This window comes from Myotis daubentonii, chromosome 2, assembly GCF_963259705.1.
Source record: "Myotis daubentonii chromosome 2, mMyoDau2.1, whole genome shotgun sequence".
Lineage (NCBI taxonomy): Eukaryota > Metazoa > Chordata > Mammalia > Chiroptera > Vespertilionidae > Myotis > Myotis daubentonii.
Genome location: NC_081841.1, coordinates 29,946,429 through 29,970,684, shown reverse-complemented (window position 1 = coordinate 29,970,684; position 24,256 = coordinate 29,946,429). Strand labels below are relative to the sequence as shown.

General features: G+C 36.4%; 1 protein-coding gene across 1 annotated transcript in view; it reads right to left on the bottom strand.

Annotated features, from left to right (window-relative positions):
• Window positions 1-24,256, bottom strand: part of PIK3C2G (phosphatidylinositol-4-phosphate 3-kinase catalytic subunit type 2 gamma) — a 274,899-nt gene that overhangs the window by 192,098 nt on the left and 58,545 nt on the right. Inside the window, exons 9-12 of the mRNA XM_059682311.1 lie at window positions 17,933-18,055; window positions 13,158-13,191; window positions 8,502-8,697; window positions 6,999-7,121 (exon numbers count right to left, since the gene is read on the bottom strand). Of these exons, the coding sequence (XP_059538294.1) occupies window positions 6,999-7,121; window positions 8,502-8,697; window positions 13,158-13,191; window positions 17,933-18,055 (476 nt within the window). The remainder of the gene's footprint in view (window positions 1-6,998; window positions 7,122-8,501; window positions 8,698-13,157; window positions 13,192-17,932; window positions 18,056-24,256) is intronic.

Below are 24,256 nucleotides of genomic sequence, written 5' to 3'. Positions count from 1 at the left end.
GCACAATTTACAATAGTTAAGATTTGGAAACAGCCTAAGTGCCCATCAGCAGATGAATGGATTAAAAACATGTGGCACATCTACACAATGAAATACTACACTGCTGCAAAAAAGAAAGAACTCTTTTCATTCTCAACAGCATGGATGGACATGGAGAGCATTATGCTAAGCCAGTTGAAGAAAGATAAATATCATATAATCTCACTTATTTGTGGAATATAATGGGCAACATAAACTGATGAACAAAAATAGATCTAGAGACAGAGAAGCATCAAACAGACCATCAAACTTCAGACGGAATGCAGGGTAGGGTGGGGGTGGGGGGGGTAAGAGATCAACTGAAGGGCTTATATGCATGTATATAAAAATAGACAATGGACACATACAGTAGGGGGGGAGGGCATGTGATGGGTAGTGGGGGTCACTGGGGAGAGGTCAATGGGGGAAAAAAGGAGACATATGTAATGCTATATGTAATACTTTAAATAATGAAGAATTTTTAAAAAAAGAATTGAACATATGAGGGAAAAAAAGAGATATGACCAGGTTCTATGATAAGAGCTTCAAGATAAGTATGGTCTTTAGAGGAGATCTATTTTTGAGACAAAGAGATGAAAGTTATATTTTTCAAAAGACTGAGGTGGGAGAATATGTTTACTAGAAAATGAGAAGGCTAGAGACAAATAGGAAATTTGGAACAGAGATAGGTAGATAGGGGGAGACTCATGGATTTCCAAGGGATGGAAAGAAGAGAAAAGTGACTGGGAGAGCAAATGAGGCAGCTTAGATTGAGTGATATCTGATGGCATTAGGTATGAGGAATATGAACAAAATCCACTGTCCTATTATTTCCCAATTGATCTTTGATGTCAACTTGTTTAAGCAATGGGTAATTATTAGAGTACTAGAGGCCTGGTGCATGGAATTCATGCACGGGAGGGGGTATTCCCTCAGCTTGACCTGCACTCTCTCAATCTGGGACTGCTGGAACATAACCACTTCTCTGCCTGCCTGATCACCCCTAACCACTTGCCTGCCTAACTGCCTGATTGCCCCTAACCACTCTGCCTTCCTGCCTGATTGCCCCTAACTACTCACCTGCCTGCCTGATCACCTCTAACTGCGTCTGCCTCAGTCCGCGCTGTGGTGGCTTCATCTGGAAGGATGTCTGGAAGGATGTCCGGAAGATCATTCGGCTGTCCAGTCTAATTAGCATATTATGCTTTTATTATTATAGATTGATGATGACCAAAGCTTATTATCCAATTGGAAATTGCTGATTGAGGTTGGCCCAGCTGAGGCCTTAGGTATTATTAAGCATCTTCTTGCACAAAGAATTGGCTGTCTAATCAGGATACTAGGGAGCAGTCCTTAATCAAAGTGTCAAATAAGACATTGGTAACCCCCTTTTGTGAGTGGTTGGCAGCATCCAACCTCAGGAATAAGGAGAAATTAATTTAGCCCAGTGACCATGACAGATGATGAGGAAGTACACATCCCTTTCTCTAAGATGCTATTCCCAGAAATGAAAAGGTCCAGATCTAGGGTGGTAATATACCAGCAAAGAAGAGAAAAGAGAGAAATAACTATTTTAGAGGTAAAATGGATAATTAATATTTGACTGACAGAATATTAATGGAACAGGACAATGAAGAATTAAAGATGAATTCTCGATTATATTCCAGTGGATGCCTTTAACTGAAATATGTAATTTAGGACATGATGTCATTAAATTAAGAATAAATCTGAGATGTCAATATGTAAACTGTGTGTGGAGAGGATGAGTCAGAGATTTGGATCTGGATATAACTGCATTTAAATGGTGGCTCTATAACCAATAAGATATTCTTTCTTGAGCAATGAATTTAACCTTTCTAAGCCTTACTTTTCCTTATCCGTGATATAGAATGAAAATTGCAAAACACTATATGTGGAAAATGGTAGGTTGTATATCAGCATTATATTAATTATTCAATCAGTAGAGTAAATAAATTTTATTATTCAATATTAGTAAAATTTACATTACTAAAAATTAGTGTTACATGTTTAGATCGCTAAAACTGAAAGTATGTTCTTTGATATTCTTTAATAGTCAATATTTATTTAAGATAATATCAGCATATTTCTCAGCTTAAGAGAAGCTCTGAAAATCAATACAGGATGTCAATGACCCTGTGGAATGCACAGCAATTTCCTGAATGTTCTCTCTTTTACCTGTAATTGGCTTTCTATTCAGGTTTCATATTTCTGTGCAAGAATGGAAGCTATAAATTGACTTTATTCTACAGATAATCTAGAATATTCTTTTTTTTCCTCTTGAGTCTGGCTTCTTCATGTATAACTTCACATTTTAATGAGCTTTTTATATTAAAAATGACAAAAATTCGATAGGTTACAGTGGATAGTTACTGCCAATCTCCATTCTGTCATTTTTTATTAATGAAAATAAATTCTTCTGGGGGCAAGAATACATGCTTTCTAAATAGTTATTTATTTCTTGAATACGTATGAATTTTTAAAGCCAGAATAATCTCACATTCACTGGGAAATCTTTTCTTGCAACTTCTACATGGCTATTGAAAAATCAAAGGAATGAACTTTTAGACAAAAAAAAGGAAGAAAAATACTTTAAGAGGCAATTCGATAAGTGAAGTCAGATTGCTTCCTTTTATCCAAGCTGCAGGCAGCGACCTTGAGTTTTAATCATATATTTTCTTTACTACAGAAAAATGAGTGAACATTAAATTTTCCTTAAACAATTTCTCTTCTATGAGAGATACTTTTCCAACAATTCCAGTAAGTTTTTAATAGTGAAATGGGAGATTTAAAAAGTCACATATTTTAGAACTCTCCTTTAATACTGATATATAACAATAGAGCATTGTAAGGACTTTGACTTCTGTCTGAATGAAACAGGAAGTCAATTTGGGATTTTTAAACATGGCCTGACTTAAATTTTAGAAAAGGTCACTTTAGCTGCTATGTGGAAAGGACTATAAAGGTACAAGGGAAGCAGGGAGACCATTATTAGGCTACTGTGGTAATAGAGGGGAGAGATGACGGTGGTCTAGAGGAAAATGATGAGAAGTAATTTCCTGGAAACGTTTTGAGAAGTGAGCCAATAGGATTTCCTGGACACAGTGTCTGAGAGTAGGAGATTGAGGTTAAGGATTTGACCTGAACAATTGGAACTGAAAATGATCACCCACAGTGGCCATCTATGGGTGGACAAAATTTGAAATGTAAGACTGAGAGTTCAGTCTTATACATGTTGCATGTGTAAATGTGGAGTTTGTGACTGATGCCTGGGTTAGTGAGATAAATTTGGAAGTTGTTGGTATATAGATGGCATTTAAAGCCATGCGACTGTGAGAGCAAATTGAAGGAGTGAGGATAGTAACAACAGGGAAGAGGCTTAAGGGCTAAGACATTAGCACAGTGTCTGGGAGAGGAAAAGAAGATGGAGAATGTATATCTAATGAGGAAGGAAGAAAGCTAAAAGAATGCAGGAGACAGGTGTAGAGCATATTTAAATATGGAGGGTGAGATCAACAGTGACAACTATTCCTAATAGATGGTGTAAGATGAAGACTGAGAAACAAACATTAGATTTAACTATGCAGATCACTGGTGACTCTAATGGGCAATTTCAGATGAGCAGAGGTGATGAAAGCCTGATTGGAATATGTTTTAGAGCAGAGAAAAAAAAACTGAAGAAAGTGATTATAGAAAACTCTTTGGAAGGGTTTTAATACAAAGCAGAGAAAAAGAATGGGGTGGTGGTTTTTGGAGGGAGAAAGAAGTAGAGCAGCAATTTTCAATCAGTGTACCATAAGAATATTTAAAACATGCAATGCCTGACTCTTTAGTCTGGGGCACTGATCTCTTTTCCTTTAGATAGTCAAATAAAAAAAAATGACAACAACCAACATAACAATAGCTGTATAGTGTGAATGCCCTATCTTGAAGCATACATATATAGGTCATATAATAGAGTTGCACCTTATTGGTTATGTGGCATAATAAGGTTGCATCTGATTGTTTAATTCTTTGTACCAGAAATCCTTATATACATACACATATAGGCGCCTGATTTTTTAAAAAGTCATTTTTAAGCAAAAAGGGTAGGGAATCACCATTATTATTGTTTTTTGTGAATCTATATATATATATAGAGAGAAATTGTCAAAAATTATAATGTATTTTTGGTGTACCACAGAATTTTAGTTTACATGTGCCGGGTTCCATGAGATGAAAAAGGTTGAAAATTTCTGGAGTAGAGTTTTTTTAAAAATATGTTTTTATTTATTTCAGAGAGGAAGGGAGATAATATATATATATATATATATATATATATATATATATATATATATATATATATATATATATATATATATTAACATCAATGATAAGAGAGAATCATTGATCTGCCACCTCCTGCATGCCCCACACTGGGGATAGAGCCCACAACCTGGGCATATGCCCTGACCTAGAATTGAACCATGACTTCCTGATTTATAGGTCTATGCTCAATCACTGGGTCAAGCTGCCAGGTTTGTTTTTAACTTAAGATATGATAACTATTTTAGAATATAAATACTCTGCCTAAGATTTTATATATTGTAAGAAATAGTCTGGAAATCACAGTAAACATTAGCTTTGGAGACAGAGTGGGTCATTACGCCATTTATTGATTGTGGACCTTGGGGCAAGTTACTTAATCTTCATAAACATCAATATGCTGATCTGCAAAATGGAGATGACAATACCTGCTATATATTTTTGTTGTTAAGTTGAGATAAGATGATATATTTGGGGGTTATACTAAGATGATTAAAATATAATAGGTGGTCAAAAATCTATGTCACATATTATTAAACAATATAGTTTCTGTCTGTATATTTACAGTACAATAATGAAATATACAATTTATTATTGTATAATGGCACACTTTAATACAATATATAAAGAATGCTACAGGCACTAGAAAATGGTAAATAAATATTTTTTATGAAAATTATATAAACATAATTTTGGGTTGAAGTAACTAACTACTAGGGAAATCAAATAAATTCTCCCAGAAAATAGAACACTTGTGTGGTCTTGAAGGAAGAGAAGAAAAATATATCAAAGTACTTATTCCAACAACACTAATTATCTTTAATTTATTTTGATTTTTTTCTTTGAAATTGAATTTAGAATTAGATTTTTCTTTTAAATTATTTAAATGATGGAACATAGCCATCATATGAAAATGAATCTGATTTTTGAAACAACCAGTAATAAGTTTTAATTAGTTAAGAAGACTAACTTTGGTAATTGACTTGATAACATTTTTGAGGAGTCACTTATTACACAAAATTCATTCATTTGCCCAGCAACACTTACTGGCCTCTTATTCTGTCTGGTGCTGTTAAAGATAAAATAACAAATTTTAAAATAAAATTAAAAAACAAAAGTAAAAAAGGTCTTTTTATTATTTAGCAGAAACAAACAGCTATATAGACAAATACATTCAGTAGAGGATCATAAAGAAGTAGTTTGAGGTTTGACTAATTGACAAATAAAAAAGGTGGCCACTTTTTTGAATGATACAGGAAAGGGTTTATAGAGAAGGTAGAAGAGTGTCTTAAAAGACAATTAGGTGTTCTCAAGGACAGTGGGGGCAAATGAAGGACCCTTAGCGGAGGTGAAATTTCTCAGTTCATCTTTTAGGGTAAGTAGATCAGATACAGAGAGTGGCTGGGTACAGGGGCAAGAGTAGGGCTAACTCCAGAGATGAAGATTCAGAGATAGGCAGGGCAAAACCACAGAGGGCCTGGTGTGCTAGGCTAAATGACTTGTATTTTACCTCATAGGAACTGGAAATTACTAAAGAATGTTACAAGGAGAAGTGACTCTGCAATGGAATAAGATTTTATAATTGAAGGTCAGGTATTTGGTCCAAGTAATTAAGAACTTAACCAAAGCAGGCGAGACAAGGGTATCACAGTCCTAGAATAAGGAAGATTTGCTTTGGGATTGAACAACCATGGAGTGTGTAAGAATTGAAGATCACATGCTATGTCTCAGGACATGTCTCCATTGATTGAGATAACACTAAGAGTGAGATAAATGGTGTCATCTAATGGCATCATAGGACTTGTGTCAATAGAAATTGCGTCAATTATCATTAGGAAAGTACAGTTTTGGGAATCAAATGATCTCCCAAGAAAGCCAGACCTTCGGAAAGGTCGGCTGGAGAGTGAACTGAGGCATTTTCTTCTACTTGAGATGGGAAGAAAACTGACTCTCAATGAGCAATGGGTACCTGGAAAATGACTGAATGATAAAGGATTAGTGTAATAGGAACAGCAGGAAAAAGAACCAGTAACCATGAAAAGAGTCATAGATGGCAGTTTATGAGTCGCCTGAGATTCTAATTAAAATGAGGGCTTGAGCTGAGGGAAACAGGAGAGGAGGCAGGCCAGGATAATGTCATGAAGGTACTTTTCCTTATTGATATAATAAATTTCTATAAAATAGGGAAGTAGGAGTCAGCCACCCCAAATTAGATGGCAGTCTACACAATGCACAGATAACTACTGTCAAAATACTTGATTGTTTAAACAAATTTGTACCAATTGTGGGGAAATGGAGATTACATCTGTTTTTGGTAATTTCTTCCTTCTTATTATATCTGGAATCTACCTTCCTCCATCTCCTCATAGAAGGTATTTCTTTTATCCACAGTCTGTGAATGATTAATAATTCTCCCTTTTTCAATTTCCTTCTTTGATCAGTTAGATAATGTGGATTGGACACTTGTCTAGGTTTTTAAATGGACTTTTAATCCGTTGAGTTGAATAATCAGTTATCTATTAGCCCTAGCATATTTATCACATCACCAAATTAAATCAACTGGCAACATTTTTTTTAAATCACATGCTTCACTTAAACAAACAAACCTCTGATCTTTATTAGAAAAATAATCCTGCCAGAGAAAAGATTAAACTTACGTTTCATTCCAGTTGACCAAGAAAAAGAACAATTTTTTGACTGGAATATTTTTGTAGTTTCTCACTTGGAACAGCTTCTTTCCAGCATAAGTAAGCCAACAGGAAAAAGAAAATGCTTTATAGCTAAAAAGAAACAACATTGATACAATAAGCTGAATATTGTCCAGAAACAAATTTTCTATATGCGTCAATTATTCTAATAGTTAAACGTCAAATGATAAAGTGCTGTTTGCTTGTATAAAGTTTGATTTAAAAACGACTTTAAGAATTTATGTTGGGTGATGTCAGCAAGATGGCAGAATAGGAAGCCCAGATCCTCCTTCCCGCATGGAAACACTGATTCAATAGTAATACATGGATCTATTCCCTTTGTGAGCAATCCAGAAAAAAAGTTAAGAGGCTCCTGCACCACAGGCAAGTTCAAAACCACATAGAAATCAGTAAGAAAATCCATGGTATTTATTTTCCAGAGCCCCTCATCCAAGCAAATCAGAAGGAAGCTCCCACCTCCCGGCCTTCCCTTGGGGTGGGAAAGAGAAGACTTCAATATACTATATCCAGCACTCAGACATTTTAGGAGTCTACCCAAGTGACTGGTTACTATTTGAGTGCTGACTGGGAATGGTGCCAGTTTGGGGCCTCTGAGAACACACACTTGTGAATAACCAGTTGGTCAAGCAAGGGAAAAGCGACCCGCCAATGTAAAAGAGAGATCTCATAAGCTTATCAGCAGACTTCTCCGCAGAAACCTTGCAGGTCAAAAGGGAGTGGGATGACATATTCCAAGTTCTCAAAGAAAAAATGTCAATCAAGAATATTTTATCTGGCAAAACTCTTTTCTTAACAACTTTAATTGATTTAATCAGCATGATCATATAGATTTAACATAAGGACTTTTTAAAAAATATTACTCTATGTTATTCAAGAAAATGCTACATGATAGAATCAACTTAAATTCTGGTGATGCTCCATGAACAATTGTGGTTAATTTCTATCGTAGCTGAAGTAACTTTGGCTAATTTCCACATTATCAAGATACTAATCTCACAAACTGTCACAATTTGATGGGGATCAGAGTGAATTTTTTTTCTATTTTTAATTAATCTCCATCTTCCTGTATGTGTGTGATCTCTCTCTCTCTCTCTCTCTCTCTCTCTCTCTCTCTCTCTCTCTCTCCTGTGAATTGGCATTAGTCATTTAGATTCAAACATAAAAAAGAAAATTTTAAGATAGGATGAGCATTTTCATTTCCATAACAATATATTGACCACATGCAGTTATTTTTAATACAGAGAATGGGAGCAGACTTGAGGGAAAAGGAATACTAATTAAGAAAAAAGGTTTAAAAAATGATTTTAAGAATAATCATAGATATATTCCGATTACATTTCAAAATTTTATGAAATATTTGCCCTTGCAAATAAGAAGAAGAAAAATGATGCTGTAATTAGAAGCTATGTAAATATTAATTAATACTTTTGTGAAAAATTCACCACCACTCACCCGTGCACCCAGGTCTCTGGAATATTGTGAGCGGCATATACTGTGAAGCTAAGGTGGGGATGGAGCCCAGGATTCACACAGGAAACACTAACAGGTGTGTTTAGAGGCTGGAAATCTGTATAAAAGCTGTTGCAATAGACATCAATTAGCTGGTAAATGGATGTGGACAGTTCAGTTGTCACTTTTTCTATCCAGCCTAGGGGGGGAAATGATAGAAGTCAGGTCACCTGTGAAGGCCCATATTTATCATTAGCTGTCTATTAGAACTCTGAGATTTTTTATAACAAAATTTAAGTAAAATTTAATTAAAATGACCCTCCTCCAACTGAAGCCAATTAGCCATCTGGCCCTCCATACGCAGCCTGGGTTAGATGCTAATAGTATTGATAATCAATGAGCTTTCATATCTTCAGCTGCAGAAATTTTAGAAGCACAGCCTCTAACACAAGTCAGAGTTTTAAATTACTAATTTGGGATTCTTATCAACAGTAATTTGCAATCATGTTTGTTTTAAGTTATTGTTTGGAATTCGCAAAAAGCGGGCGGGGGCGGGGGAGGCATGTTTGCTACATGGCCTATAAGTTCTTCTAACGAATTTCTTCTAAAAGTTACTCATAATAAATTTGATTATGCTATGGCATTTACCATTCAAGAAACACTAATCATATAGCATACCTAGTCCTCCTATGAATAGAGAATGGTATTAGTACATGGCTGGAATATGAAATAAGCTTGAAATGAAAGATTTATGATGTTTACTACATCTAATCAAAATCAAAATAAAGTTTTACTGGGCTTTTATCACTGATCATCTATTGATTTTTCCTAAAAGTGACCTGAAGTGTCATGAAGGAAGAAAAATAGAAAAAATAAAAGAGTAAGCACAGTGGCGAACAGTTAAGTGATGGCAGGTGAAAAGAGTCACCTAATTAAGGAACGCAAGGTAAGCTTTCCTGAGAATGATTTTCTTTCTCCTGATAAACTCTCTTTGATGGAAAAATTCCTGCCTGAGAGGAAGGAAGCAAGAGAGTCTGATGAAATGTACTGGGTAGAACTGGTGGCCTTCAAGCCAAGACAGGAAAGATGGCGCCATCACATTGGAGAAGCTTATGAGGATGGGGAAAAGCATCCTAGTGTTCAGTGCCAACCTTTCAATGGCCCAGGGACTAGCATTCCTTGCTGGCATTTCACAGGCAGCAATGAATGGCTGCAGGATTAGCATCTTTACTATACTCACTACTTGCAATTATTTTGTTTTATTTTGTCAACTATAGTCGAATTTTAAAAATTAAATGAAGAATAAACTCCCATGTAAAAGCTCAAAAATTATTTTTTATCAAGATGAAAATAATCTTCGACGAATAATCAAGTGACAAAAGGGATTTAAGAAACGAAAAGAATGTATGAAGTGAAATGTTAAGAATGAAATGTCTGGTTTCCTCTTCCTCCTCCTTGATGAACAAAATAGGGACACTGTCCCCTTGCCTGGTGCGACAGAATCTAGAAGGGGGCAGGAGTCACAGGGCTAGCTTGGTCAGGACCAAAGACCGCTCAGGGGGGATCTGCCCCTGATCTCATCTGTCAGGCCTCAACCAGTCCTTGAATCAGGCCTTCTCAACTCTCACAGTCTCGTCCTGGTAGATGGTAGTATGGCAGGAATCATGCAAAAAAAATCAGTCTGAGCTCATCTAAATGTTTCCTTTTTCCATCTCGGGTCAGATAATAAGTATCGAAACGCTGCATTTTAGATGTTTCTTTTCTGCCAGCACCTGCTGAAGAAATGAGATGTAATTACAGCAGGGCCCGTGGCAGGTAGACAAAGGGCAGGACCGTTCTTAGCGGGAGGAGCAGGACATCTTGCCAGACACCGCCAGCACGTGTCCCGGAGGGACCTGAGCGCTCCTAAGCCTTCAGGTAGGCAACGCTGCCAAAATCGAGGGAGAGGCGGAGCCAACCTTCTTAGGGGAAATGGTGCAGCACGATGTAGTTAGTGTATGAGGTTGATGTGGCAGATGAAGACACTGTAACCATCCTCCTGCGGCTCATGACCCCTTGTGGGGTGGTGGTGGTGGGGGGGACAGGGGGGGCGGGGATGTAGTTCCGAAATTCAGTCCGGATCTGGGCGCCTCTTCGTACCACTGCACAGCCTCCAGCTTCCATTCAGACCCGGGACGGTGGCATCGAGGCAGGTGCTTTCCCTCCACCTCCTGGCAGGTGTTTGCTGATGATGTGGTTGGTTTCTGTGGATCCCGACATGGAGGAAGGAATGATTTTATTTAACGTCAATCCCAAGTTTACAAGTTGGAGTGCAGTCCTCTCCCAGGAAAGTGTCCAAGTGGTAGTGGGAATGCCTGATGGGGAAGATGGGCTGCGTGGCCTTGCTTTGCCGGGGTCCAGCCTGGATACCAGGTCTTATCCAGATTCCAGGGCTTGGGCAGGGATGGTGGTCAGCAAACACCCTTGTGGACTGCAGTGTCCCAATGCACAGGCATGTGGATACTCAGAAGGGAGGTCAGCTTCAGCGTGGACTTCTCCCCGCATCCTGTCCCTCAGTAGCTCTGTCCATAACTAAACGTTTTATGTTGTTCAATAGGTGCTGTTACTCACTTGGTTATTTGTAATTTCATAGGAGATTTATTAGATGCCCACATTTTACTTATTTGCTGTAGTTTTAAAATTGTGCCCTTTATTGAAACACCCAGAGAGGACAAGCTCAGTGATAAAGCTCTAATTAAAATTCTCTGAGAAATGAGCAGTAGCAATTAATGAGACAGCAATACAGCAGCATAAATAGTCCTAAAAGGAGCATCATCGCACTCAGGAGACCAACCAACAGGGATTCTAGTGAACAACAGGCAGTAGAGAATCACACATTCATAGAAACATCTTGTTTCCTGGTCCCCAACTTGTACTGTTGGTACTCTGAAGCAGAAGCACAGACTTCTTGTTAATAACCCCCAAAGTTGTGCAAATGAACACACACACAAAACAGATCGTAAGGTGAGGTCAGAGATCTCATGAACTCAAGACCCAGCATCTATTTTGGGGGCTCATAATTATTTCAATAATTTCTCAAACTCTACTCTTTACTTTTTGGGGCATATATACAGACTTTGGTTATAATTTGCTTCTTCCAGGCAGTACAGAGATGTGTGTCTATGCATTATGCTTTACTTCTAAATGCATTTCATGAAGAATGCATTTCAAAGATCATTAGAAATGTATTAAGCACCAAAGTTACTGGGCTTGATGGTGAAAGATGGAGGAATGTTTATTGCCTCTGATTTTGCTTTGGAAAAAATGTTCTAGCATAACGAAATAAAGAAACAACGACAATACTTATGCAAATTAAACACATTAATTGGAATCTATGATGAGTTAGCATAGAATATAAGTCTCTGGGAGCATTCCTGGGCAATTTTATGGGATCTCACATTCCAATCTCTGAGGAACATGGGTGAAGGGATTTTCTTCCAACATTCCTAATAGCAAGGAAGAAAGGACGAGCTCCATGTTGGCATACCCCAGGCTTGTTCACTCCACATCCTATCATTTAGACTTTCTATTAATATTATTGTTCAGGAGGGCCACCCCACTGCCTTCGCTCCCTCTGTGGTGTTATGGAGTTCTATGAATGCCTGGCACAGGAATTTTTCCACTAGCACAGGTCTTTTTCTCCCTGCCCTCTGTCATCCCATTTTCCTCCGTGATGTGAAGTGGCAGTTCTTCAAATATAATTGAGTGTCTTCTTTTGAGTAGTGAGAATTAGAGTTGAAAGGATGTCACTTTGTACATAACTTTCTACTGACAATGATTAAGGGTATGGAGGACAGGTCATGGTTAATATTTGCATTTCACCATCACCTCTGAATCCTAAGGTGCTAGCGGAGCATATGTGAGTCAGTTTCTTTGAAGATACTGATTGTTCATTTGCTAAATACCATCTGCCTGTGCGAACAAGAACAACCCTGGCCACACATCCTGCACATTAAATACGATTACATCTTCAGTGCTTATAAGGAAAACTGAGGATCAAAGAGTTTAATTATCTAGATCATAAAGTCAAAAAGTGGCAGAGTTGAAATGCAAAACCAGTTCTGCCTGATTCCAAACTCTTTCCTCTACTAGTATATCCTCTATTTTCTATGAAGGCAAAGTCCTCCTGTGGCTTGCAGTTCTATGGGCTTCTCAGAGCCTCTGGGAACACTATATCACAGAACCAAATTCTCCGATTTTCATGATAGATTGGTCTTTCAAACAGAGCTTGATTTTAAATTTTAAATTAGTGAGTATGAAGAAAGACATCTGCTACTTTCCTGACATTCTTACATCAAAATAGAATTAGCTAAAGAACATTTTACAGTTTCTTAAAATGGTCATAAGGGTATTTTTCAGTATTCATTTCATTTTTATAGATCTCTTGTTTTTTCCTATATTAAAAGAGTCAGGTTAAAAGTTTAGAGAGTGTGGATAGTTATTCACTCTCTGAATAATAGCTTCATCAATAAAAATAGTTTTAGCAATGCATTTTTCCCTCAAAAAAACATTCATGTGTGTTCGTCGTACTATAATATTTGGATGAAAAATTTTAAAACAATAATTTATTTTTGGTTCTATAACTTAAAAAAAGCGCATTTGGGTACATGCATGTTTTACCTTTTGCTGGAATCTCTGAATTTTGATGAAAACTCTAAAAAAGAAAAATAGGTGCAAAGCATACTTGTTATTCAGAAAACAAATTTACAAAACAGTTAAACTAATAATATCCAAAATCTAAACACTGAAGTTTATCTGGAATGATAAAAAGACAAAGTGTTTCTTGGTGTCATATATAAGTGTTGCTTATTAAACAGGAAATCTAAATTATAATATTAACAAAAGCCTAAATCCTTGTAATGAACAATCTAGGTTACTTGAGTTTTTAAAGAGAAATTTCTAGAATAGGTTCAACCTTTTTAGTATGATTAGAACAGTTCTCCATTGCCTATGCTCAACTCCCCTCCACAACAGTGACTAATCTTTTGATATAAGTGCATTTCTAATTCTCTCTGTTTAGTGTATTCAATTCTCATTATTAACAGTCATTCAGATGCAAGTGTTGGGCTGCACCAAAAGAGGGCTGAATGGAAATGCACAAAATCATATAAATTCACTATGTAGTTTCATTTCTTTCTTTTTTTAGGATATTAAAAATTGATAGTAAAAAACAAGATCATATCTTTAAAAAAACTATCTGAAATTATTAAATTATTTATTTTGTTGTCATTTATGTTTACATTCATTATTATGGTGGTTTTGTTTATTTCTCTATTTATTGGTTTATTATTTTTGTTGGAGGCCTAGATTATTTTAGTGGTTTATGATTTGTTGTTTATAACTTCATTATCATGAACTATATAAGGTGATTCACAGATTCACTGAAAATAAGGTTTCCAGTCCAAAAGCAAATTCATTTTTTAATAAGGTCGATATTAAATGAAACTAAATTTTTAAAATGTTGCTTTGACAAGTTTGCTTTTAAGTAAATCCAATGAATGAAAAGCCTGATTTCTCAACCAAATAAATTAGGGAATAATTGTTTTTCTATATCAAAAAACTTGCTACAGGATTCCTATAGAGAGAAAACACTCCTATCATGTTTAAAATGTAATTAAATTTGTGTACAACTCATTTAAAAGCATTAAACACATGAACCTTTTCAGAAGCATTTCTCGTGGGTAAAATATTTCATGTGAGCATAGTTCCAACCATTAGTCTTAACAATTCCACATAAGATCTTTATCCCATTCCTGTGTGTGAGAGTATTGAAGATGTTAGCCTGACTTAACTAGAATTCAATTTATTCAGAAATAAAAACTTGTATTTTAAAATCACCATGACATCCACCTACAGAACAATGTGCAAGACCATATTTTTCACTTTATGGTTCATTTATTATATGAGCATTTTGTGAAAATATATTACGTGGGATTCTGGAATATAATTTTGACAGATGGAAAATTGTTTCCAGTGCTGAGTGGGAGCGTGAACTAGAGTACACCTGCCTTTGTGATATGATTCTTCATCCTGCCCAAACTCACATTTAATAAATACCTAATTACTTTCCTGAGTGACAGGAAAATAGTCTCTTGCAAGTTGACCAAAAAGTGTAGCCAAGAGAAAAGAAAGCTTCTCAAGTTTGACTTAGTTGGCAGAACTCTCATCTGTGTCAGTATTTCCTTAATCTTGGCTCATGGTGGCTGGATAGACTGACTGCTTTGGCATTGTAAACTGCAGTTGGTTAACACACACATTCTGTAAAACTGTGCTTACTATTTGTGCCAATATTCATATGTAGGTGGGTTCATAGTTAAGGTAGAATGGGAAAAGAGATGAACAAAAAATCTGAATGAAGGTGATGTAGAATAAGGAGACTTTTAGAGTGTGCCTAAAGTAAGTAGAATCTGTTTATTGGGGGTATCAAACTGTTGATGTTGGTCAGTGACATATTTGAAATAAAACTGTTGTCAACTCTTTTCTTCATTACTATGCATGAGTAATAATACATAATTTAGTGCTCAAAAAGTACATAAGAAATGTGAAATGTGAATGAACTTCCCTTGAGAATTATAGTTGTTTATAGTTTTCCTAGGAAATACTCAATTTTTCCTTGAAGGATAATTTTGGTTTCAGATATATTGAGAGTTTGATATTTCAGAGAAAATTGTCATTTGTAGTGTTTAGGAAGTTTCAGAAAATGAATGTTTTAAAGGTAAAGCTTTTTATCTAGTAATACTGTAACATCATTTGAAATGCTTCCTGCTAAAATTAGATTTTCCTCATTCTTTGATCAATTGTTTCAGCTGATTTACTGAGAGCTGGACATCAACATGGATGAACAACCAAGTGGTCTTAACAGATGGGAAGACACGTGTTCACATTCATGCATCTGGTCTCCTCCTCTGGCAGAGGCTCACACTTGTCATGAGGCTGGCTGTAATCGATGGCCCTGAGGTAATGGGGACTTAAGTGGTCCTTGTGTGAATGAACACCATCTTGGCCATATGGGGAAGATTCTCAAAAACTTCCACCAGCACCATCCCTGCTACCTCCAGTAATAATAATGACTCTCATTCAAGACACTATCTTCTGGATGATTATTTTACATTAATTTAATTATTAACATTATTTCTAATACTTAGATAATATCATAACAAATTATTAACATTATTTTTAATATTCACAAGAACTCTACAAATTCTGTTTTATTTTTCTGTTTTAGAGATGATTAAAACTAAACATCAGACAAATGAATGAATTTTCCACAGGATATTCAGCTACAAGGTGTTAGATCTTGAATTCAAGTCATGTTTGTATAACACTAAGATCTTTGTCTTTTGTGATCCATTTCAAAATGTCCCCAATACATGATAGTTTAAGAGAAACTAATTGTTTGTTGAAAGTAAATTTTCACTACCTTGTTATCCTGATTAACTTTGGCTATTATTGGAAACTTCTTTTAACATTATATAATTCCTAAGTTTTTAGTTTATCAAAGTATTTATTTTCAAAACATATTGGTGATAGGTTTTTCAAGATTATAGTATAATTTTCCCACTCTGACACAGAATAGAAAAAATGACCAGATTATATGTACTCACATCAGATTTCTTACCTTGCTATCATTTGTGAAAACCATGAATCTTAATATCTATACACAAACAATTTTGGAGACTAGGAAATACTCAATTTCTCCTTGAAGGATAATTTTGGCTTCATTTTCTTCTATAATTGGAAAGTGTAAGAGTAGATATTTCCAAACTAAGAAACATTTAAGGAAATCAGTGCATGTCTATCTGAGACATTGAAGTTTGGGATTTATTGATTATATTGTTTAAATTTTGATTTCTTCATTGCTTTGTGTTTTTAGTTTTTGAAAAACGTTTATCTTGGAAATCTTATGGTCATCATTTTTCGTGTACATGCATGCAAATAAGGTACGTAGATGTATATATTCATTACTACTAGCTAATCACAAAAATCTTCTAATTAAAATAAAACATAGAAAGTTCAACTTTAAGACATTACTGATTTTTTTTCACAGTTTACCTATTTGAAACAATAAGCACAATTATTTATATATATTAATAGAATTGCCCACTTTCTAAATCAATGTTTGAAATTTCAAGGCTGGCTTATTTAATGTAATACAATCCGTGCTGCTCCTTCCCATGCAATTAAGGATGCAAGTACAGTGGGGCCTTGACTTACAAGTTTAATTCGTTCTGTGATGGAGCTCGTAACTCAAATTACTCGTATGTCAAATCAAAAAGTGAACGAGTGAGACACGTGATGATGGGCTGATGTTGTGGCGTTCACTGTGACGTTCGCTGCACCAACTAGGGGTGGGGCATCTGAAGCTGGCTCGTAACCCAAATTTTAGCTCGCAACTCAAAGCAAAAAATCGGCCGAGAGATGGCTCATATCTCAAAAAACTCTTTAGTTGGGACACTCGTAAGTCAAGGCCCCACTGTAATCTTTCTCTTAAGAAGTTTCCCGTACACTGGAATGTGTATAGAGGCCTGGGTTCAAATCCCTATTAATGATCTATACACAAGCCGTGTAGGCTTTTCATTTTAATAATGAAATGAGCATTAAAATACCTACTCTGCAGCATTGCTATGAGGAAGAACTGCAATAAAATAAAACCTAAGTTAAATAATATTTTAGAGAAACTATTTTATTATTGCAATGTACTACCAGGGACTTGTTATTATTATTTTTATTATCATAATCATCACACTCCGCATTATCTTTCTGCTTAATCCCTTGCTAAACTAATAATAAGATTGAATTCATCAAACCAGATTTCCTATTCTTTTTCTTGGGTACTAATCACACATCAGATTTTTGAGCTTAAAAAAGGAAATCATGTAATATTCATTTTTTTAACTGAAAAAAGCCAGGAAATCATTGCAGGTTGTTGGATCATAGAAGTAATGTGCATTGCAAATTCAGCAAAACAAGTCACAAAAACTGACATCTTTTCTACATAAGTGCTTAACCATGCATTCATGGACACTCATTCCTGTATACACTGGTGCATGTGAGAGCCATTAACAGTCTGTACAAACACTGGCCTGTAAATATTATCACATAAGCATATTCATCTAGATCTAGATAGATTGTAGGATTGATTTCAGTCTTACTTGGAAGTAATATTGTTACTACAAACTTCAAAGGTGTAAGAGATTTCTTTTAATTTAATTAAATTCCTTTGTATAATAGAGTTTTTTTGATGGTTCCCAAATGATGGAAATATACTTGCGCACACACGCGCACACACACACACACAAACACACACACACAGTTAGTTAGTCCAGTCTTTCACTCTCCTTAATTATTGAACTCAGGTTTAAAATAATTGCTGTGTAATAGATGAATATATTTACCTCTGATTTTCTCTGAAGAATTAGATTTAGTTTATTTATGGCATCTGTAATTTGCTTGGTCTCCACACATCCCAGAACACTGCATATATTTTTAACTTCTTCAGTAATACTTTCCACATTTTGCTGTAGGTGAAAAGAGTCGTATCTTATAGTTTATTGAAATTGAGAGGACACTGATTTATCTTTACACTACTTCTCTTTTCATGAAGAGGACATGGAATAAAATACGGTTGCTCCTATGCACAGAGAAGATTTTCAAGACTGGTTATCCTATGGCCTGAGCTACAATTTTCATTGAGCAAATGCTCAAAAGTAGGACTATTAAGATTATATGTATCATCTCTAACTCTAGTTTAACATCTATATATATAAAAGGCTAAGCAACTGGCCGACTGGCCGACTGGCCAATAGGTATGATGTGCACTGACCACCAGGGGCGGACGCTCAACATAGAAGCTGATGAGTGACAGCAACTTTGCAGAGTGTCCTCTCGCACTCCGGGACTCCGCAGGGGACATTGGAAAGCCAGTTTTGGCCCGATCCTCACAGGCCAGGCCAAGGGACCCCAACTGCCGGAGGGGCCCTGCTCACTCCACAGACACCCTTCAAGCCGCGGCACCACCCCAGGTGTGGCTGGCTGGGGAGGGACCGTGGGAGGTTGGCTCCAGGGCAAGACCAGCCTGTCTTGCCCAGTCCTGCCCTGCCGGTCACCTTCTAATTAATTTCCTTTCAATGTGCACAAGTCTGTGCACCAGGCCTCTAGTTATCTTAAAGTTGGAGAGAGGGAGGGGGGAGATGGCAAGGAGGAAGAGAAGAAGAGGAAGGGAGGGAGAGACAGAGTATGTTTGGTTTATGCAAAATCCTTTGAAAACAAGGCAACTGACAGCAGACCCATGAACAGTTTTAGAATGCATCTGTTTTGTAACCAGTGTACAGGAGGGCAAAATTATTAAAAATCATATTCAGTGTTCAGAACAAACTTGGGACAAAGAAGTTTGGTGCTGGATTGTTTGATAATCATCTATATAATAAAAGCCTAAGTGACCATTATGGTGGAATGACCAGAATGACTGGTCGCTATGATGTGCACTGACCACCAGGGGGTAAATGCTCAATGCAGGAACTGTCCCCTAGTGGTCAGTGCACTCCCACAGGGGCAGCGCTGCTCGGCCAGAAGCCGGGCTCAGGCTGGCAAGCGCAGCAGCAGTAGCGGGAGCCTCTCCTGCCTCCGCGGCAACGCTAAGGAGCAGTGAGCCCAGAGGTAAGGAGCAGCGAGCAGGCGGGCGACAAGTAGCAAGGGTATCCGACTGCAAGAAGGGGTCCCGGATTGCAAGAGGGCACAGGCCAGGCTGAGGGGCCCCCTGCCTCCAGTGCACGAATTTCGTGCACCGGGCCTCTAGTTAGATTATACTATTCTTCAAACAATTGATGTTTCAAAAAATTACCAATGACAAATATAGTCTACAGTAGTGACAAACTCTTTGTAAAATCAAAATTGCTGGCTGCACTAAAGACAGTTATACACAGATTTTTATGGTCACACTTCTAAGAGCCTTTCATTAGTCTTTTTATTTCTCATTTTTCACATTTTCTTAAATTAACTTTCATTTTTTAAAAATCTGTTCTCTTTTGGTGTTATTCTTTTCTGTCTATTACCAGTAACAATGTTAAGAAATATTTTCTTCATTAATTCTGTGTTAATTCACCTTTCTCTCTACAATATTTTTATGTACTCTGTCTATATCATTAATGATGGTGGCTTTTTAAAACATGTCAACTTAGTCACCAGCATCACAGTAATTTCAATGGAGGATTAGGACAGTTTATTCAAAACACGTGGGAAAATATTTTTCCTTTCTGTTTTCACGCAGATATATGGATTCCCAACTCCCCTAAAAGATTTTAACTCTGATAATTCTGGATCATTCCCTTATCAAAACATTATCAATACTTGTACACAAAATGGATATTATATTAAGAAATACCATTTTTGTTTATTTTGTGGAAAAACATTTTTTTACATGTTGCCAGTCTCCCTTATCTATGACTTTATAAACACTGAAAATGAATGACAGAAAACTAGGAAGAATAGCTACTTAATACTCTGAAAGATACAATCAGAATTCCAAAACTGTTAACATACTCAATGAATGAGCTTAAAGTAAGAAGATGTGGTTTAATTGGGATACATTTTGTTGTTCACAGATTAAGAAAATACAACCACTCAATTATAACATGGGAAAGAATAACTTATGAGTAATTCCCATGAAAAAAGCCAGCTGTTTTATTTATGTGTGACCTCACTATGAACCATCCTGGCACAGCTGCCAGAGGATCTACTTCATTATTAACTTAGTCTTGCTTTGTGGGGAGAGGAAGAGAAAAAAAAAAGCAGTGTGCCTCTGAGGAAGAGGTAGACATGGCTGAGGATCCTTTGCTAATGAGAGAATAATAGAAACAACAACCTTTTGCTCCTGGAAGGGGTAGGAGACTGTCTTGATTCCTGGATCCTATATGGATACCAATCAGAGATCAGGCACCACTGGAAGGAGGTGAGGAAAACTCTCCTGTATAAGACTGCAAATAAAAGGCACATGTGTGTGTGGTGGGGAGGAGGCAGGGATTCTCATAAAGTTCCAATTTTGAGGCTTAAGAATGAAGTCTGCCTAGGGTTGTGGTTGACCATTACAACAAAAAACTCCCTTTAACCTACTACAAAAAAAAATGAATCTATTTTTAATAGCAATAAACAAGAACAAAGCACGCTGGAGGAGAGACAAACATATTGAGGCTTAGGCAAACAGGGGCTGTTGAAATGTCACCCAAATAAATTTAATTTTAAATAAATAATAATAATATATTTATGTTAACAATTTAATATAATAATAGAGGAATATGCAAATTAGCCAGGGCGCTATAACATCATGACTGATCTACAAGCAGCAGCAGCCAGAGAGCTACAGGAGGGCGGGGCAGTGAGTGGAGAGCTACAGGAGGGCGGCAGGGCAACAAGCTATGAGCATTGGAGAGCTACCAGTGGCTGTGGGTGGGGTGGCCAGCTAAGGCAAGCAGCAGCGAGCTACTTGCGCACGGATTCATGCGCAGAGCTACTAGTAACATAAGTAATAGAATATATAAGTAGATTGAGGTTCACTTCTCCTGTTGAATACTACTATACAGCAATGAAAATACAAATCAAAACCATAGGGAACAAGGTGGATAAATCTCAAAAACTATATTGAGTGAAAAGATACATAGCTCAAAAAGTGTATAGAGTTTGACTCCATTTAGATAGACATTGAAAGGAAACTAAAACCTTATATTGCTAATGGATGTACACTTTGGTAGTGAAATGGTAATTAAAAGTGACAGAATACTTTCCACGAAAGGGCAACTCTTATGCAGAGAAAAAGAGATATGAAATGGCACGCAGGCAGATCCTATGACACTGTCAATATTTTGTTCCTAAACTTTTTTTTAAGATATGTTTTTATTGATTCAGAGAGAGGAAGGGTAAGGAGAGAGAAATAGAAACATCAATGATGAGATAGAATCATTGATCAGTTTCCTCCGGCATGCCCCTCATTGGGGATAGAGCCCACAACCCAGGCATGTGCCCTGGCTGGCAATCAAACCATGACCTCCCGGTTCATAGGTCAATTTTCAACGACTGAGCCACACTGGCCGGCTGTTCCTAAACTTAACGTTTAATATAAGTGTCTGCTCTATTCTTCTTCTTTAGTTTGTATACATCTTATTATATGTCCTCTCTGTAGTACATAATTCACTGCACAAATTTCAAATCAAATGTCAGATCATGTTATTTCTTTGACAAAATCCTTCAATGCTCTCTTTCTCACTAGGAATACAAATTATGTTGGCTAGTGATTACCTTTCTTGTTGAAGATTTACTTTCAATTTTTCATTTTTGTTTTTCTTCAAGTCTGGAATGTTCAATACATAAGAGGGCGGACTTTCAGTAGTTTCAATATGCCCTTTGTTTTTATTAAGATCGGTTCCAATTCTGCAACTGTGTTTTATGTTTCTTTTGACTTTACCTCTTCCTCTTGTTGACTTCTCCTTTTGTAATGTTACAACTGGTCCTTGTTACCTATTTATTTTATCCTATTTTTAAATGATCTTTTTTTTTTTGCTTAATTTTCACATTTTCTTATATTCTATGCAAATGAGTTTTGCAACATTTTTCTTTTGAATCCTCTACAAAGGATACAGTCCTCTGCAAAGTGTTAAAAGTAAGAAGGGCATGTAGGAGGCAGCTGATCCATGATTCTCTCTCATCATTGATGTTTCTATCTCTTTCTCTCTCTCTCTCTCCCTTTCCCTTCCTCTCTGAAATCAATAAAAATATATATTAAAAAATTGTAACTCTAATAGCAATAAACTAGCACTTGTACTTACCTTTCCTTGAATACTTTTTTTAAAAATATATTTTATTGATTTTACAGAGAGGAAGGGAGAAGAATAGAGAGCTAGAAACATCGATGAGAGAGAAACATCGATCAGCTGCCTCCTGCACACCTCCTACTGGGGATGTGCCTGCAACCAAGGTACATGCCCTTGACCAGAATCAAACCCAGGACCCTTCAGTCCGCAGGCCAACGCTCTATCCACTGAGCCAAACCAGTTAGGGCTGAATACTTTTTATATTCCAGATACTATATTGTATTAAGCATATTACATCCATGGTTTCATTAACTTTATAAATATCATCATATTACATTTTACTATATGAACTTTAGTGATGAATATAATATGAACTCTAGGAAGGTTAAATAAAAACTTCCAGAGTGGGCAGAGGGTTGGCATATACATCTATCTGACTTTGGAATCTCTGCTCCTAAATTCAGTCTTTTGCAGTCACTCTGTTTAAATTCTGTGTCAAACTGGAACTTTTAAATATCCAACAACAGATCTGCTTGTTACTATAAGAGTTTCCATTCTGAAAATGCTAAATGTATAAAATCCTTATGCACCCCCTTTCTTTCTACTTCTATATGGAATGTTTAGCCTCTATCTAGTGGCTGAATACAGTTGGATTTGGGCCCTGGGAAGGGAAAAGTGTGAGCTAAGTAATATTCTGCCATCCTCACGACCATATATTCTTCTGGTTATTTATCTACTTGGTAAAATCTCTGAGTCCCGGGCTAGGCGGTAAGGGGTTTTAGTTCTTTTTAGACCAGGTAGATGTTTGATGAAGCCAAGTCACATTTTGGAGCATGAATATATATTTCTCAATACAGATCCCTCTAGCTTACAATTAGTTCACAAGATACTAAATTCTAGTAAAAGTTTGTCATCAGTAATAGGAATTGCTGACTTTCTCTAAAAATCCTAATTGACATTTTAATAAAAAATGTTGGAGACCACATATTGGATTCTACTAGGAAGAAGCAACTTTGCATCAGAGGCTAATTCTTTCACCCAGAGTGAAGTCTGGCTTTCCACTGCTTTGCTCTGTATAAATACCTGTTTATGTATGTTATTTATGTGACCCTACTGTCCCTCCAAATAAAACCTCAGCAATTTCAGAGCATGGTTCTGACTTCCGTTTCTCCTTATCCTAGTGACTAAATAGTTTAGTAGTTTGCATTAAACAATAGGTTAGGGAAAAGTTCTTTCAAAATGCCCAATCTGAAATAAGCCAAGTTCAAAATACATTAATTAACTGCATAGCTGGTTTGGCTCAGTGGATAGCATGTCAGCCCGCAGACTGAAGGGTCCTGGGTTTGATTCTGGTCAAGAGTACATTCTCATTTGCAGGTTCGCTGCATGCAGAAGTAACCAATCAATGTGTCTCTCTCACATCATGTTTCCCTCTCTGTCTTTCCCCCTCCCCTTCAATCTCAATAAAAATCAATTGAAAAGTATCCTCAGATGAGGATTAACAACAACAACAACAAAAAAAAACACTAAAAAATGTTAAGTAACCATTGCTAAAGAAAGAAAATATTTGGAAACTTAAAATATCTACATATTGATATTAAGTAATATATACTCAGTTTGTATATTTTTTAATTTTTCAAATTATGTGTAATAAGCTAAGTTTGGGAAATATAAAAACATGTTCTTTTTCAACTCAATACTGTTTTTGACATTGATGAAATGCTACTTAATTCACTTGTCAAATAAATGGAAAGTGCAAAATTGTGAATTGATGATATCACAGTCTATCTTCACTTCTCAGATATTTACTATTGATTCTGCTTTAGAATTTCATTAAAAAGCTCATTGTTTCACATAGAGTTCATCTGGAAAATCTCAGACACTGTGGCCTACGTATAAAATAATTCAGATGTGGATGAT